Genomic DNA, 18,755 nt, shown 5'->3' with positions numbered 1-18,755 from the left:
AAAAAGAGATGAGATGGGGATTGTAGCCAGGCACCCTGCAGAGATGTTGGACATGAGAGGTGTCTCAACATGAACTTAAAAAACACAGAAACATCAATAGAAGTAGTGCAATAAAATTTCAGGAGCAACTCATAGGAAACACTGCCAAGCTCTTGATGATCTGAGGGAAATTCTTTCATCATATGCTGTTATACTCAGGAGCAAGAGTGACACATACATAGCATCAGAGTTGGAAGATAGTTTACCTACTTATTTATTTTAGGATATCCAAGATTAATGCTGATGTTTCTTACAACAGGAAGCTATTGTAGATGCCAGAGCAACTAATCAAGAGGCCATTGATTTGCACCACAGGCCACAGGTTACACAGGTAACAGGTAGTTTATGGGTTTAGAATACATTTAATTCTGCTGGTGGATTTTATTTACTTTTTTGCAATGGATAGGCACAGAGTGGTGAGAGACTCTGGCACTACGTTGGTGGAAAGATAAGATCCATATATGAGAATACCCCCCCCCCCCCCCCACACACACACACACACACACACACACACACACATAACTGGTTTATTTTCAACACCAGTATTACAAGTGTAAGCATGCTTTACTGCCTGGTGAGCCGTAAAGAGCTTGTGAGGTAGCAGGTTAGAGGCCTAGAGTCTTATTATGAAGCAATTGAGTGGATTGGGCCCTACATGGTTAGTTTACTGTAATGGTTTGGCAATGGATACTTGACATCATATCATGGTGTCATGTGTGTAATTACATTTCTTCTTCTTGATCTTAAAGCTGCTTTTGACTCATTCATTATACCAACCTGCTCTCTCAACTTGTGTAGAAATATGCTATGCCGCAAGTGTCATGGTACAGGGGGCTCCCCCTGCTGGTCGCCCCCGTCCACATCGCCAGTTGTCCTGTTGTTACATTGGCTGTTTCTCAATTCAGGGGCTGCAGCCCACGAAGTGCGCATTTGTAGGCCGGTTACGTCACTGCACCGCGACGAGGCTGTCCCAATTCGTGGACTCCTTCTTATGCGGCCGACGAATGTAGCCTCCAAAACCCCGAAAACGAAGGATGCATCTGAGTATCCTTCGCGTCCCACCATATCCCAGGATTCATTGCTCTATGAACAATAAACAGGCGGAGTCTAGTGTACGGGCCGAAGAATTCGTTTTTAAATGTCGGTATTTTTTAAATATGGACATTTATACTGCAATGAGATGCTAAATAACATGCCAGTTATTAATGATATTGCAGGTAAACATGTGCTTTGAGTATTTACTAAACGTTTATACGTAAAAGTAACGTAAAAGTAACGTTTATAAAAATACATTGAATTTTGTTATGAAGTTATACTTCCCGTCAAACGTGAATACATGTTCAACGCATTTTCTTTTAGGCATTTGTGGGTGATGTGATATTTGTCGGACAGCTCGCTAACACGTATGTAACGTATGAAACGGGGCAGAGCGTGGTCACGCAAACATACGTCTTGCGAAGACTAGACTGTCTCATTTAACAGCCGTGAGATGCAGCCTACCCGGCCTTCGAAGTGTGTGGCCACCGTGGGCTGCGGTCTACGCGGTCTACGTAGGCTGCAGCCCCTGAATTGAGATGCAGCCTCTGTGTTCGTCCCTCAGGTAGGCGGGGCTTATGATCCCCACCACCTGATGGTCATTTTGTCTGTCTATATATGTCTTGTCTTTGTACCAGTTGATTGCTGGTTATTATATCCTTAATTTGGATCGTGTCACGGGTCTTTGGTTTGTGCACGTTATTCATTAAATCCTCCCTTTTCCCCTGAGACTTGGCATAATTGCTTCCATTTTAGTTCTCATTCCCTGCCCATCACAGCAAGATTCAAGATTTAAACAGTTTGTCGTCATCTGCACAGTAGGAAACAGGTTTCCAAGCACAATAAAATTCTTTTCTTCTTAAATTTCTTATTTTCTTGGTGAGAATTCTTTAAAATCTGGTGTGAGATTACTGTCTTTAATATGAGAGTGCAAAGATAAGGTTACATCGAGCAAGTCAGACACACTGAGCCTGCAAATCAAGAAAACCGACCAAGATTAAGTGTTCTCACTTCACTGTTTTCAGCACGTGTTTCAATTTTTTGCTCGCTTCAAAAATTTCTACTTGCTTCATAATTACAAGTGTAAATACGTCACAGATCAAGGCTTGGTAGTTGATTACCTGAACCATCGATTGCAACTGCAAGTGGGCATTTCACGACCAGATTTGAACCGGAAACCCGATGGATTTGGACTACGCATGTGCGTAATTGAACGAAATTCCTTATAAATCCTACAACAGCTGCATGCTTATGGCTGAGAATCTTACACATGCATGAGATATGTTGATTAATTGTTTTTTAAACAATTAGACATCATGGATAGCTAAAGTGCCACGGATAAAACATTTTCCACCCAAAGCCAATGAAACGTTGAATGTTTGTGTTGATCAGCATTCCAAATTCTGACTTCATTGTGAATCTGAAGTTACAGATAGTTAGCTAATGTAGCTTAGGTACTAATGTCCAAAGCAAATTTAATTGCTTGTACAGTTCTAGGAATCCAGACTTAGCTATCTAGATGAATGAAAACATTGCATAAATCTACATCTAGCAGGTTACCTACGTAGTCATAGCTACGGTGAAGCTGCATCCTACAGTTTGTTACAGATGTTTTGCTAAATTTTTACGTTTTACGGATGATGCATCCACCTAGGATCATTAAGTAGCTAGCTGTCTATTTTAACTTAAGTAGCTACTAACTAGCTAGCAGACTCCACTCAAAATGTAGTAAAATGAACATGTGCTATAGTGAGGTCACAGTGGCACTTAATCATGGTAAAACACCATCCATCACAGTTGTGCTGCTGTACCACACAGTGACGCAGCTGTTCAGGAGGTTCTAAGTGATGCAGCTGTAGAAGTTGCTGAGGATTGTGGGAGACATCCCAAACTTCCTCAATCTCCTTGGGTACAAGTACAGCCGCTGTTGAGCCTTGACTGGCTGCGTGGTGTTGACATGCTACGTCCATGTCAAGTTCTCACTGATGTGAACATCCAAGTATTAAGCTTCTCATCCTCTCCACTTCAAGTTCCAAGGTGAGAGGTGGCTGGTGAGGTCTCCTCTACTTCCTTGTGTCCACTATAAGCTTCTTTGTCTTGCGTTGAGGGTGAGGTTGTTGTCCTCACACCATGACATTGCATTGCCAACTGCATTGTACGATGACTGAGAAAACCCATCGCACTCCAAAAGAAAAACTTCACCAAAATGACATTTGTCCAGAAACACTTCCATTATGTTGTGGCTCACTTCTGTTGTGTTGTGACTGGATTTGTAGTGTTTTTTCATTTGCAGTGCATTTCCGAAATGCACGCATTGTCATTTTTATGAATTTGCTTTGTGTTTTTGCAGCGTGCTTTTCTTTTGCAGTGCAATGGTTTTTCTCTGCCACCGTGGCCATGTATGTCTCAGACATCTCACAGTATCTCACATACATCCACAAATCACACGCCTTGATTGCTTCCCAGATCACAACTACTCACTTATAAGTTCATTGGGCACACATCTCATATTTTTTGCCCTATTTATTCCCTTGGGTTCCCATACCAGATGCACCACATTAGTCTGCCTGCAGTCTAACGCTACACAATATCTTCAGATCTTCTTCTTCCTTTCATGTTGACTACCATTTTTGTTCTCTTCAGCCTTGTTATTTTGGTTTGGGCTGCAGTGCTTAGTTCTTTCCAGCCTTTGTTCATGTTTGGCTCATAAAACTTGTTCACTCTGAATTGGATGACTAGAAGTATCTTGCAGAACCACAGATGGAAGTGCACCATCACAGGGACCCTAAACTTGCTACAAACTCCAGTGGTTCCTGTGGTTCAAGTTTTCATTTAGCCCCTTGGCTCAACCCCTCATCAGTATCCTCAAGGGCTACACACCTGACCTGACAGAGAATTCCTTCATGGCCCTGAAGACTACCATTATCCCTGCACCTGTCTTGCAACACCCGGATCCCTCCAAACCTATCACGTACCCAGAACCCATCCTGCTAACTTCTGGGTTCCTGGAGAGCGTCACATGGTACCTGAAATGTGACAGCAAACAGGCCTAAATGGACCTGTGGGGGCAGGTACTCCCATGCTCTGGTCAGCACCCAGCAGGGACAGCTCACAGACGTCCACCAATCACACACCCCAATCACTCCCCACATCACATCCACCCACTTATTACTTTATTGTATGCTCCTGCTTATTGTTTACTTCATCCTATCTATTCCCATAGGTCTCCATGACAGACGCATTGTATTAGCCTGACTGCTGCTGTCTATTGCTACACCATGTTTGTCCATCTTACTAATGACATTCCTTGTTTTGGCTTTAACACCTTTGTTCTCATGAACCTTGTTATTTTGGTTTTGGCTGCAACCCTTTGGCTAGCTCACTCATACATTCATGGTTTGGCTAAAAACACATACCCAATCATTCCCTGATTAGTGTGGGTGCAAGATCTTTCAGTGCCACTGCTCTGAACTGGCCAATGCTCCCTCTCAAACCATCTGTAACTGGGTTGTCTTCTTTTAAGACTAAATTTCAAACATATTTTATATCCAAGAAAATCACACCTATAATATTAACTGAACAGGTTGTATCCTGTCTTGTAAATACTCCAAATATTTACTTTGTTTCTCTTTTCTGTTTTAACTAATAAAATAGTCTGTTTTATATCTGTTACTGTATATCTTCTTTTTCAGTACATAAAACAACTACTACTGTTCTTATTAATGTTCTATTGTTATATATTCTTCTTCTTCTTCTTCTTCTTCTTCTTATTATTATTATTATTATTATTATTATTAATAATAATAATAATAGTAGTAGTGCATTTATACTGTAGATGCACTGGTATACACTGCTTATGCAAATAGTTTTGAACATAGCATATACTGATAAATATCCATACATTTATGCATTCCCAGAATATTCAGACATCGCTGGCTGGATTTTGAAACCTGCAATTTGTGAAAAAGGAGACTGGAAATATGTAGAGAATAAGAGCACATAAGACTAGAATTACAATCCACACTATATCCTGAGTTTATTAAACTGTCTGATAAAGGAATGGCTGTCCATGGTGGTCATTCAGTGTATAAGAAATGTAAAATATCACATCTCAGTTACCAAGATTGTGTGTAGCTGTGTTCATTTTCAATCCACATCTACATCCTAACAGCATTGAAAATTTTCAGTGAAGATCTATACATGTGGCCCTTTATCCCAATCCCTTGAAACGTTCTCTCAGTTGAGGTGGTCTCAGGAATGAAACAGAATACTAATGACATGATACTATGGTTCTATGAGATGCTGATGACCACCAGAAAGTCCAGTCAGGCAGAACTAGTTGTACAGGGACATCTAAAGGACTTCCCCTGTTAGCAGGGTATTTGTACAGGCTATGTCTTATGGTCAGTCCCTTGTAGAACTTTGGCAGCGTGTGTGTAGGAGCATGAGAGAGAGAGAGAGAGAGAGAGAGAGAGAGAGAGAGAGAGAGAGAGAGAGAGAGAGAGAGAGAGAGAGAGAGAGAGAGAGAGAGAGAGAGAGAAAGATAGTGTAGTAAAGCATACATAGAATTACTGTTACAAATCAAACATTTAAACTATTAACTATAATTTTCTTTGATGTTACATATTCTAAATAAAAGAACAATAATCAAATACGAGTAAGTCATTTTTATTTGTTGATATTTGTTATATGTAATTCAACGCAATAAGAAACAAGTCTTTAAATATGGTCATTTTATGCATAAGGCAATAGAGCACTGCCTGATTTTGTATACACTGAATAAGCTTCTGTGGATCACTGTACGTCCTATTGTGGAGAACCCTCTACCTCAGGCTGATGATTTACACCAGCAGTTACCATCTGTGGTGCTATTGAGGGCACAGCCAGTGCTCAGACTGGCAAACCATCATTCACTTTCCTGTATATGTTGAAGGTGACAGTTGCTCAAATGAGATATAGACTTAAGTCTCAAGTTATAGGCTCAAACGCACATGGATTTTATAATGTTCTTCCAGTGAACAAAGATAAGACACGGTTTCCTGCCATTAGGAAAGGAGCACTGAGAAATTATGCAGTGATATATACTCCTGTCATCTGAAGAGCTAGATCATCAAACTAAAAGCCATTTTTGAAAGTGATCTCAATTTCAAGAACCATATTAGTGATGACTGCAAAATGCCATAATATCACCTCTATTAATATCCCCAAGGTCTATGGCACGCTTTCTTTACAGTGAGAAACTCACACAGGCTTTTTTGTCAGCTACAGCGGACTACAGTAATGCTTCTTTATCTAGCTTACCCAGGAGCTATATTAAAAATGTATGAGTTCAGAATGCCACTGTCAGAATCCTGACACTTGGCAGACTGATGGATCATATTATACCAGCTCTTAAATTCTTTCAGGAATTATTTCAGTGGTTACTTATATTTCAAGATTTTTTTTCAGTATTGATTAAATAATAACAATAATGAGAACTATAATAACTAAAGTCTTGAGTCTTTAAAAATACAGCACGTTTTTTTTTTTCATTTCCTTTTTAGTAATTCTATGAAATCTCTCTCTCTGTGTGTGTGTGTGTGTAAACAGGCAAACAAGGAAAAATATAGATGGATATGTGGGCTACTCACTCACAGACTCCTGTTCCTTCATCTTCAGCCAGAAGCACTACGGGGGTTGGACAATGAAACTGAAACACCTGTCATTGTAGAGTGGGAGGTTTCATGGCTAAATTGGACCAGCCTGGTGGCCAATCTTCATTGCACCAGTAAGAGCAGAGTGGGAAGGTTCAATTAGCAGGGTAAGAGCACGGCTTTGCTCAAAATATAGCAATGCACACAATTATGGGTGACATACCAGAGTTCAAAAGAGGACAAATTGTTGGTGCATCTGTGACCAAGATAGCAAATCTTTGTGATGTATCAAGAGCCACAGTATCCAGGGTAATGTCAGCATACCACCAAGAAGGACGAACCACATCCAACAGGATTAACTGTGGACGCAAGAGGAAGCTGTCTGAAAGGGATGTTTGGGTGCTAATCTGGATTGTATAAAAAAACATAAAACCACGGCTGCCCAAATCACGGCAGAAATAATGTGCACCTCAACTCTCCTGTTTGCACCAAAAATGTGCGTTGGGAGCTCCACAGGGTCCATATGTAATATGTAATATGTGTATACACGGCCGGGCTGCTATAGCCAAACCTTTGGTCACTCGTGCCAATGCCAAATGTCGGTTTCAATGTTGAAAGGAACGCAAATCTTGGGCTGTGGACAATGTGAAACATGTATCAGGGTTGCCAACTCTCACGCATTGAGCGTGAGACACACGCATTTGACTGTCTTCACACGCTCACGCCACACATCCGATTTCTCACGCTGAAAAAAATCGTTTATTTACTTCTGATCTACATCTATGATTCAATGAGTTACTAGTTCACTCTGGCGCCAACCACTGGCGATCGATCGATCGCGATATAATACTTAATTTGTGTCCATTTGTGTCCCCCCCCCCGGTTCAAATATCACTCCAAGTTATCTTGAAAAGTATTGTTCTCTGATGAGTCCACCTTTACTGTTTTGCCCACATCCGGGAGAGTTACAGTGTGGAGACGCCCCAAAGAAGCGAGTCAGGAAACATTTTCCTCCACCAGCATCACATAGTGACCCGTCCACTATCCTGCAAGAAGAATGGCTTAAAATCTCTCTGACCACTGTGCAGGACTAGAATATGTCATTCCAAAAACCAATTGACGCTGTATTAGCCGCAAAAGTAGGCCCTACACCATACTAATACATTATTGTGTGGTCTAAAACCAGGTGTTTCAGTTTCATTGTCCAACCCCCTGTATATTAGACCATTATTTAAGGTGATCATGCAACTCTACTGACCTCAAGTGGTTATAAGTGCAAACTGCAGAGTTTATGTAAGCCGTGAAAGGGATACTTGAAGTGGATTTTTTTAAGTCCACGTTTTAATGCCGAACAAAATACTAACAAATTGGTTGTTTTTTTCGTGCAGGAATGTTTATTTTTTTCAGTACTTAATCTCAGTATATTTTAGATGTCCGAAGTGTCACATATGATAGTGACGTGGTAATGATTAAATACCACAAGGTGTCGTAAAAGTTCTGATGTTCTCTGTGCGAGAACGTTTGACCTTCCCGGCCTTTGGCTGTTACTCCTGCAGAGTGAGCTTCATGTGAAAAAAATAGGCCTGTATAACACTTTGATAAAGTCAGTAAGATGCATTTTGCTCTTGATAAAGGTTAAAGAAAAAAGCTTCTGTAAATGTTTTTAACCTACAAGAAGACCCAGAGGTGGTTTAATCAAAACAGCAGGGTGAGGCATTTTTTAGAAGACTGCGATTCTCACATTATATAATGAAATGGATCGTCCACTCGGAGTATAGATGGATTTTCTTTCTGTGTTATCCTGTATGTATGTGTTCCTTTTACCTTGGAAGTCTTACTAATAAATAGGTTAATGGTTAAAATTTAAATAAGATAAAAACATTCATTACCACATTAAAGGAATTACCAATTATAATCAGAAACCAGTTCACTCATCTGAAATATGTCCTCCAAAGTTAATGGTACCTCCCTAGCAGTTCGCAATAATCCAGCTTGAAGACCCACTACTCTCCAATAGACTTGCAAATCACTCTTCCCTTCTGTTGTTACATTAGCATACAGATGTTGTTAAGAAAAGAAGGAGTCACCTCACAAAGGAATTGTGTGGGGGAGAAGGGGCCCTCCATTGCATTTACTACTAACCACAGAAGGACAGAGAAAGGCTTGTGCTATTGTGTGTGGCCAGCTGACAGGGGCGCATTTGGTTGGTCAGCTGTGCACAAAGAGAGCGAAAGAGCGGGTGTGCGCACAAAAGCTCTCATCTGTCGTGCTCTGGAGTTTTATGTGTGTGTGTGTGTGTGTGCAGAGTAAATCTGAGAGAGATGCCATACGTGTTTAGCTCTGGAATTAAATAATTATTACCGAATTCACAATTTCCCTTCATGAAAGTCAGAAATTATTATGCCAACATGACCTGTAGAAAAAAACCTGAAGGTTTTTACTTTAAAGAATGTTTTTAGTGTTTTATCGATGTAAAAATATTCAGAAAATATTTTCTGAACGTTTATTTCAAAACAATCAACAATATATTATCATAAAAGTGGGTCAATGGCCCCGAGGAATGTAAACAGTCCATTTAAATTATATAAAAACAAAATACAAAATCATAGCACATTATAATGTTTTTTCTTGCTTTGAAAAAATGAAATAAATAAGTTTAAGTTAACAAAAAGCAAAAGCATCTAAAAGAAAACCTCACAGTACTTTTTGCAAAGAAACTACTATAGAAGTTAGCATCCACGTTCTGAGTCAAATACACGCTGTCATAGACATATACATTGAAAATAGCATCTTTCGTCTCTTCTGGAGATTGAGAGTGCAAGAAACTAAGATGGTGTAGAACTTATTCCTAGTACATTGTCACACTGCCACTTATACACACACACACACACACACACACACACACACACACACACACACACACACACACACACACACACACACACACACACACACACACACACACACCTCATTTATTCGCCCTGATTTAGCCTAAAATACTGATCTCAAAGAGAGTGACAGAAAGTGGTGGAGTTCACCCAGACACAACCCTGAGATTCTTACATTCAGAGTCTGTACTGCTGGTCTGACATAAAGCTAAGAGCTAGCTCAAACAAAGCAAACGGCGACCACAGTAAAGCATAATCCTCATATCTGCATAAAAATACAACAATGCAATTGCTTCATTCAAAAAAGGGGGCAATAAATATAGTTTCTTCAAAGATCTAGGGTTAGCTACTTAGTAATCTTGTCAATTAATAAATGCCTTTACTCAAGGCTACATGTTGTTTACAGTATGTTTTGGGCACAGGGTTGGGGGATACCTACAGCTAAAAAAGACTAAGTTGCTTAGCTTTGGTTAGACTACAGATGGGTGCTTGGAGTGTGTGCCACAATAGCGTACATGTGGTTGACAGACTCATCTGTACTATTGGTTAATTCTATACATGCAACTTTTAATTTTAACCTGTACAGAAAGGTTCTCAAACAGAACTTGCATCTAGAAGACTCAATGTATGAATTCTAGACTAAAATACACAGTACAGCTTCAAACTAGTATACAACAGTATACATTGCCAAGTTTTGTTGTTTGTTTGTTTTTTATGCGTCACATAAAGAGTTTGTCCACAAATTTACTAATCAAAGCAGACATAAAGCTGCTTTGGACATGAATGCAATATGCACAGATACGTCGTACTCTAATCGTCTGAGACAGACAGGCGGCTAAAGATGGGCAGTCGCCTGCCCTCGATGTCGGGGGAGTCGCTGCCGCTCAGGCTACCCGAGCTGGAGTAGCCCTCCTGGTCGGAGAGGGAGTCGGCGGACGCTGTGCGCTGCAAGGCCGCCAGCCCCGTGAAGGTGAAGGCGCCGCGGCGAGCGTTGTGCGGGACAATGTTCTGCGTGACAAGGTTCTGCGTGATAAGGCTCTGCGTGATAAGGCTCTGCGAACAGTCAACACGACCCTTCGCGTCTCCGGCTGCATAGAAACGCGGCGTGTCGCTGCCTAGATCCGCAGAGAATCGGTAGCTGTGCTTCAGATTTCCAGGCTCGGGAAATAACGGCGACAGCAGGTCGGGGCTACCCGTGGACGGCGGTGGAGACACCGACGCCGCCCTGCTGAATGCGAGAGGTTCCGTCAGAGCTTGGACACCTGTCAGGGCCTGGGAGGAGAAGCCAGCAAAACTGACGCTCTGGCGCAGTAGCTGAGGGCGCCGCTGCGCGCTCTCCGCGTGGCCGCGCTGCTCGTCCGCGTTGTGGATGAAGTGGCAGCGCGCTCCGTACGGACAGAACCCGATGGTGTGGAACGTGCGACACGGCTCCGTTTTGTACTTCGGGTGCCGGTTAAGGCCTCGCAACTCCTCCATGCCGTGCGCAAACTGGCACTTCACTCCATACTTGCAGGTGCCACTCTCTTCATACGTACGGCAAAGCTCGGTCTTGTAGCGGGTGGAGGCCGGCGGGGTGGTGATGGTGGTGGTGGTGAAGGGCTTCACGGAGGACAGAGAACTGTTGCTGAGGCTCAACCCGGGCGGGGGAGGCAGCGGTTGCGCGGTGGGCTCTCCAGCGCCGAGACTGCACACGTGTCCTTCAATCATGCTGACGGAACGGTCCACTCTGAACGGAATATGGTTAAGAGAGGAGCGAGGCAGTTGCTGATGCTCGCGGTTCCACTGCTGATTTAGGGTGGAGGGAGGCCAGAGACAAGTGTCCCCCGCAGGGTCCGCACTGCCACTATTAAATTTGGAGTTGGGCAGCGTGACCGGGCATAATGAATGTCTGCGCTGGAATCCAACCAGGCGCTGCTTCTGCGTGGCGGGTGGCACGTTATCTGTCAGCTCCAAACTGCGAAAATTCTACGAAACAAACGAAAGAAACCCCACAAAATGTTAGAATTACATTTAAATTAATCTGTTGCTGCATAAATTTATAAAACATCCACGGCACTTTTGATTCTGTAAAAAGTGCCGTCCTTAAGTGTTTTATTATAGACGATAAGAAAGGACACCAATCTAAGCTATATTTCTCCTATTTAATTCTACCATGCATTCTACAACTTTCCAAAAGTTCCGATTACCAACCTTGCAAAGTTCGTCATCCAGCTCAATAAAAGGCGTAAGAAAGTTCGATGGCATAGTGACGATGCCGCTGAGAGTTTGTTGACAAGCAGCCAAAAAAGTAGCAGTATCGTGACGATTGTGGGGGCCGCTCCTTCACTTCGCTTCCATCTGCTGGAATCCTCCTTTATACGGAGAAACTTGTATCCCCACCCACATTTTGGCAAGGGGTGTTCCACTGAAAAGTTATCTTCACGCCCCCGTAAGTCACAGTCTAACGCAACCCTTTTCATCCAATATCCTCCCTGACCTAAACCTGCGCTGTTACCGTAACCACCCAGAAGCTCAGACATTTTGTTTTGAAACTTCAGTCTTCTTTCCAAATCAGGAACTAAAGAGGAATTCTTGAACCGTCTTGCTTACGTCATAGTTCAAGAACTTTGTTAAATGCCCCTAAAACTATTTATATGGCGACTATAATCTTGACATTTATACATTTAAACATTTATAGAAACGTGTTCTGTCTCACGTGTTTTGTTGTAAAACACCAAGAGTCACGCTGGACAAACATGTAGCTTAGCTGCGGTATAAATTGCCCCTGCAGTTTCTCTCTGACACGTCCTTGACAGCTTGTAAGGCCACCTACGTCTGAAGTGTTCATATCTGCGAGAGCAGGACTCTCTCTCTCTGCTCTGTTGGTTACCTCTTCCATTCCATCCCATCTACTTATTTATTGCAGTACCACATCATCGTACCACCACTGGGCCTTTATGCAATTTTTGATGTGCAGTTCTACGAGTGATCAGAGTTTCATATTAGAGTCATCACAGAAATGGGAGCCCACAACCGCCCTGGCTTGGGCCTGATAAGGTGAAGTGCATATTAATTCAGCACATTTCCCCAGGAGGAGCCCGGCCCCCCTGACAGAACTCTATTATTCATCCATATTACTGCAGTGTCATAACCATGGCCTCTGCCTTCAACTATATGATTTGATGTCATGGCAACGATGATGACTTCACAGTGGTTTCAGGATCGTTCTGTGCGTACATATGTCACTTTTCATTTCAATTTTAATTTTAATTTTATTTGGTAATAAAATTGTCATGTTCACCATAGATGTTGTCATAAACAACTTTATAGAGATGGCCATATTCCAAAAGTCAGCAGATTGTGGTTCTGTTTCGATTAGATAGACTGCTGAAATGTAGATGTTAACCTAGTATCAGGTATCAGATATGATATGCAATGAGGGATTACACACACACACACACACACACATATATATATATATATATATATATATATATATATATATATATATATATATATATATATATATATATATATATATATATATATATACCTTTTTCCAGTTTTCTGGGGACTTATTTTAATCTGCTTTGAGTGTCTCCTGCAAATACAATAGTGTGTATATATATATATATATACATTATTATATTTGCAGGAGACACTCAAAGCAGATTAAAATAAGTCCCCAGAAAACTGGAAAAAGGAAAAATACACTGTAAACATTAGAAGTAACACTCTCCCTTCAACACACAATGTGGTCTTATCTCCGAGGGTAGTGTCAACAATTCTTACAGTTCAGTTATAGACGGGTTAGGGCAGAGCCAGTAGGCCACTATCCAGGAGGACACTTGTTGCCTCCGGACAGATAAAGTCTTAGGATGTTTAATTTGGGCTGTGAGACAAAGCTGCTTGAACCAGTGCTTGTATTTGTTAGCAGCAAAGTGTCAGCAGAAAGGATTAAACCCCACGTGAATGACAAGGAAGAACAAAAAGGCTCCAGTCATTGTCTTTAGTACAAAGGTGGGAAAACAGTGATTAAGGCTAGATGGCACTTTAAGGGACTCCCGCTTTTAGAGGTGGGACTGTCACTTGTTGGTTATTTAATTTAATCTTTCCTTCTGTCTCTCACTTCATCTCTTTCACTGTCTATTTCTTTCTCTCGCATTACACACTCAACTGCGTGTTGTTGTTGTTGTTGTTTTGGTGTGAATTTAGTTGCAGGTGCTGTTCTCAGTAAGGCTTAACACCACCTCCTGAAACACACTGTCAGAAGGCATTATAAGGAAAGATGGACGAGACTGCACAACAACACCTTCCCCGAGTAGAAAGAGAAAGACACGGGATGTCCCAGCTTAGAAAGAGACAATCGTGAGCAACAAAGGACTCCCAGAGCCCTGGGTTGGCAGGCCGGACTGTGAGTGAGCTATGCTCAACAATGGCTTTGTGAGAACACAGTTCATTCCGTGGAAATCTCCGGCCTACCAAGTGTGAGACACACTAAAGATCCCTGGTCACATAGTCCAGTCCTTGAATCTATAATGAGTCAGAGGAGGGCTGGTAATAATTAACCTCCGCAGTGGGGCCAAACTGAGCTAAACCCTATCAGACTCCTCTATAGGAATGAGCTTGATTTCTAATAGCACAGCATGGGTTATCATATATTAATTCCACCCAGCTGTTTGCACCTTTTTATTAATCACTAAAAACATTACAGGGATATACAGCATCCACTGGACAATATTTGACATGATATGCATAATTTGTATAAATCATTTATCCATTTTCGTCAGTGACGGTCACAAAGTGACATTGGTAAATCAATGCAATACGCCTTTTGGCTCTATTTACTTAATACTTGTGTCAGATGTTACCTAATATTCTGGGTTCTCAGGTAAAAAGGGCCTACAAACCTGTGGTTGGCAGATGGAGGGTGATAAGTGGTGTGTTTAGTGTCTCAGAGCCCTAGCCACCCGCCGTTATGACTGGTGACAGTTTTTTCTTTTTCTTCTTCTTCTTTCAGACAGGAAGGAATATGACTGTTGCCCTGTCACTTATGGCTGTCTTACATAACCCAGAGAAAAACAGTCTGGTTATCAGCACGCACACTGGAACCTCAACTGTAAGTATGAGGCTTGGACAGACTCCCTGTCTGCTTTCTACACAGCCAGCAACTGCCTGTTTGATGGTGAGATGATGTTTTCTCACACCCCCCATTAAAGCCAAATGCTTCTGAGTATGAGTATGTGGTATCAGTGGTCGTTAGAGGAGATATTGGCCCGCCCAGCTATTGCCTTTGATCAAATGCAAAAGTATGCGTTTGATCTAAAGTTTAAGGTGCTGTGTAAGTGTATGGAATGTACCATGGCATGTCAGACAACACTGAATGAGTATTTTATGACCTCCATAAAATTAAATATTAAAATGAAGTGTATGAAGAGAGAGAAGAGAAATAATATGTCTGAAACTGGAAACTGTTTTCTAAAGCGATATAAAGTGAGGTGAAAGCAATATTTTTTATTTTGTCCAGTAGCAGAATACAATCTGTAACACAGAATAGTGTCTAGACTAGCTCAGAAGAAACAATCCCACATAATTGGAGCTTTTGTATTTTAGTGCTCTGAAATGTAAATCATGTGAAATAATTATAGTCGAGTAGCCTACAGCAACCGACACATCTGAAAGTGAAAGCACAGTGCTTCAGTTGTAGATCAAGCTAATCTACACATTCATTCCAATGTAAACAAAATACTGGCTAAGCCACTATCACTGAATTTAACATGCCTGTTTTAACACTCAGGATTTCCTATCCACTCCCCCTTTTGAAGACTCCTCCCACAACCCCGCCCATTCACACTGTCAATTGCACTTTACTACCAGTGTGGCTCCTCCCCCTGTGGGAAATGGATCACTCTTTGTGTTCTCTTCACAAGAGTCCTTTTGTTGGAGGGCTCCATATGCCAGGCTGAAGAGTCAAAACCCTGCACTGCTGGTTCAGGCCATAAACACGTCTGGCTGTAGGGTGGGGGTGAGAGGCCGGTGGAGTAGAGGGTGGAGGTTGGGGGGGAGTGTATTTTCTTATGGACGCACAGGAGATCGCTTCAGTTCCATGAATGGGTTTAGGGTCAGTTGATGGTCTAAAGTGTAAACTCCGCCCTGTGGCTCAATCACTGTGAAGAGCAGAAGGTCTACAGAGACATTGGTCTGTGTGTGCATGTGTGTGTCCCCTCTGTTCTGGGGATAAGTTACCAAACAGTTCCCACACTCTCTTTCTCATATACACATACACACGCACACACACACACACACACACACACACACACACACACACACACACACACACACACACACACGCACACGCACGCACGCACACACACACAGACACACACACACACACACACACATACACACACACGCACACACACACACACGCACACACACACACACACACACACGCACGCACGCACGCACACGCACACACACAAACGCACGCACACACACACACGCACACACACACGCGCACGCACGCACACACACACACACACGCACACACAGACAGACACACACATACACACACACACACTAGCCACCATGCCTTAGAAGTACCTCATTCAACATGAATGAGCCACCACAGGCTGAATGCAGTCTTCCCAAAACATACTTCGATATCATGACAGAGAACAGAGAGCCTACAGCCCAATGAGCAAACAACTGACACAGTCACAGACGCACAAGCTGGGGTCTGCCAGTATCTACCTTCAACAGAATATATGAGGGTTTTCAGTCCTGGAGCACACCTAACACATGTAAGAGTTTTTTTCTTTCACTGATTTTAAACTATCAAATGGCTTCTTAAACTGACGAGTTGTGTCAGGCCTGGTTGGAGTCGAGCGAAACGTGCGGAGCAGCGTTACATGAGGGTTAGGACAGGTAAAATGCTCTGATAAGTATTGTCCACTCTGTCAGTCTGTGACTCTCTACTCTTTACTTTGGGTTCATGCTGACTTCATGTCTCAACAAACATAGAATCGGATTGTATGTGGTCACAATGGGAATATCTGTCCATGTGGGTTCTTTAGAAAAAGCCATTGCATTTAAACAGAAGGCAAACTGCTTCCAAACCCTTCTGAGCCATTGTAATGCACATATGCGAGGCGCATGCATGTGTAGGATTGACTAGCCATGCTAGTCCTGATGGCTCTCTTTAACACATGCTTCCTGCTTACCTCCATACAGTCAGCTCTTTACACACACACACACACACACACACACACACACACACACACACACACACACACACACACACACACACACACACACACACACACACACACTCTCTCTCTCTCTCTCTCTCTCTCTCAGACACAATTAACACATTTCCATGTGTGAAGTGACACGAATAGCTGAGAATACTGAAGTGTTTGCACAGATAACGGCCATTGTTGTTATGCTGTGTCAGAACAGTCGTCTGGGTGGGGGAGAGTGGAGTTTGTCACATCCTTTCTAACTCTTGAAAAGTGAGTGTTTTAGCAGCCAGTGCAAAGACTATGAGCTAATATTATGATAAGGGGATGTATGGCCAATCAGACCAGCGACACAGTGTAAATGAGCTGACAGCTAGTTACAGGTGGATTCTCCTGCAGGAATGTACTAAGATGTTTTGAGATTTAGTGTTGCAGCCGTTAAGGTCAGAGAAGTAGAATTAAGTTTTACATTTAATTGTGTTAAATCTTCTGCACATTTCACAAAGTGTCCCACAAGGCAGCCCTCGACCCAGAAAGGTCAGGCTTAGAGGTTTTTTTTTCTGAGAGAGAGAATTGACAATCACAGCAAGGAACGGATGTCTGGCTCCCATTATTTTGGCTCTTGCACATAGTAACTTGGTGCAGCGGTTGCTAAGGGACAGAGCTCTGGCTTGTGAGGGATGACCACACTGACCACTGGGATGTGGATTTAGTAAGCTGTGCAGCTTTCGCACAATAACACCACCCCTCCCCTTTCCCCACCCCTCCCCTTTACAACCCCTCCCCCTTTTCCTCAGAACATTATCTTTTCTTTTTCTTTTCTACTCTTCTCTGGGCCTTAGCCCACTGAGCCACAAAATCCTAAAATGGACACTGGGGAGAGGGGGAAGGGTGTTTAGCCTTCCTAAGATTTCCCAGAATATCCCCCACCCTTGTATCCCTCACACACGCACACACACACACACACACACACACACACACGCACACACACACACACACACACACACACACACACACACACACACCAATAACCATGCAGTCTGTGAGGGAATTCCATAGTCACTAGCTGTATCTAGGTCTTCATGTAAACAATGGGATGTTCTTACAGGGCTTCAATGCATCAAACTAGTGGCAGACATGATTCATGTAGACACAAAGGCAGCATTCTGCTTGCACACAGTACTTCTACAACATATTTTCACCATGTTGTTAGTTTTTTCTTTTGTATTCCATATGCAAAAGGGGTTCATGGTGTTGAGTTGAGCCATGCTTGTGTTGCACTATAGAATGTTATTAAGGAACCAGTCCTTCAAGGTAAGAGTGACGAAAGCTACCAAACAAATGGAGAAATGAAAAAGCAGTTTGGTAAAAGCCAACGCTGTTTTTTACATGACATAGCTGGTTAACAGCTTTCACCAAATGCTATGCAAGTGGTTTAATGTCGTTGACTACAGAATAGAGGATACACACCAACACAATTCACATAAAATATATATAAAAATATTTTTTCAAAAGATTTAAACACTAGAACATGTTTTCTCTCATTCACGGATGGCTGATCATTTGTGGATCAGATTGGACACCCCCGCATTAGCTACACGTTAAGCTAACCGTCATGAGGCTATCCATCACCTTCTGAGAAAGTTCTTTCAAATAAAAGGATTTTGTCTTCCTCATAAATGCCAACAAAATGCTTCCATTGTCTTAGAAGTTTCAGATATTCCTGTAATTAATGGGACAATTCACCCGCACAAAGAAGTAAACAATCAGGATAACCATCAGAATAATGGCAAGTGGTGTTCTTCTACTTTGCTAATGGCACATTAAACCTCTGCTAGCCATGTTATCTTAAGAAACAAGGTGTGTGTATCTGCCTTTTCTCCTTCATCATCTGCTGTTGGCACTTCCTGTCACTCTCTGCTGGGGTCCAGACAGAACAG

General features: G+C 42.3%; 1 protein-coding gene and 2 long non-coding RNA genes across 7 annotated transcripts in view; 2 read left to right on the top strand and 1 right to left on the bottom strand.

The window, feature by feature from the left end:
* The first annotated feature begins 1,006 nt into the window (after positions 1-1,006).
* LOC143508801 (uncharacterized) lies at positions 1,007-1,535 on the top strand. The gene is made up of 2 exons (XR_013129480.1): positions 1,007-1,256; positions 1,399-1,535. It is a non-coding gene; the product is annotated as an uncharacterized LOC143508801 (long non-coding RNA).
* A 7,661-nt stretch (positions 1,536-9,196) lies between these two features.
* On the bottom strand, positions 9,197-11,991 carry LOC143491060 (mRNA decay activator protein ZFP36L1). The gene is made up of 2 exons (XM_076989732.1): positions 11,786-11,991; positions 9,197-11,560 (listed from the first exon to the last, which is right to left on the bottom strand). The coding sequence occupies exons 1-2, from the start codon at positions 11,837-11,839 to the stop codon at positions 10,406-10,408; spliced, it is 1,209 nt and encodes a 402-aa protein (XP_076845847.1). The 5' UTR covers positions 11,840-11,991; the 3' UTR covers positions 9,197-10,405.
* Positions 11,916-18,755, top strand: part of LOC143491070 (uncharacterized) — a 42,310-nt gene continuing 35,470 nt past the window's right edge. For 2 of the 5 annotated variants that reach the window (XR_013125078.1, XR_013125077.1), the window contains exons 1-4: positions 12,136-12,803; positions 13,512-13,594; positions 13,790-13,988; positions 14,595-14,693. This is a non-coding gene — a long non-coding RNA (uncharacterized LOC143491070). Of the gene's footprint in view, positions 12,024-12,135; positions 12,804-13,511; positions 13,595-13,789; positions 13,989-14,594; positions 15,072-18,755 lie in introns of those variants that run through there. The other 3 variants (XR_013125080.1, XR_013125075.1, XR_013125081.1) reach the window with 3 other exon arrangements.

The sequence above is a fragment of the Brachyhypopomus gauderio genome, chromosome 2, assembly GCF_052324685.1.
Source record: "Brachyhypopomus gauderio isolate BG-103 chromosome 2, BGAUD_0.2, whole genome shotgun sequence".
In the NCBI taxonomy this organism is placed as follows: Eukaryota; Metazoa; Chordata; class Actinopteri; order Gymnotiformes; family Hypopomidae; genus Brachyhypopomus; species Brachyhypopomus gauderio.
This window is presented reverse-complemented; position numbering and strand designations above follow the sequence as displayed.

What these genes read in the sequence shown, in the direction of transcription:
- LOC143491060 (XM_076989732.1), bottom strand. Translation starts at nt 11,839, where the DNA reads ATGCCATCGAACTTTCTTACGCCTTTTATTGAGCTGGATGACGAACTT. An exon ending in TGGATGACGAACTTTGCAAG is followed by an intron (nt 11,561 to 11,785) that starts GTTGGTAATCGG and finishes TTTGTTTCGTAG; the next exon opens with AATTTTCGCAGTTTGGAGCT.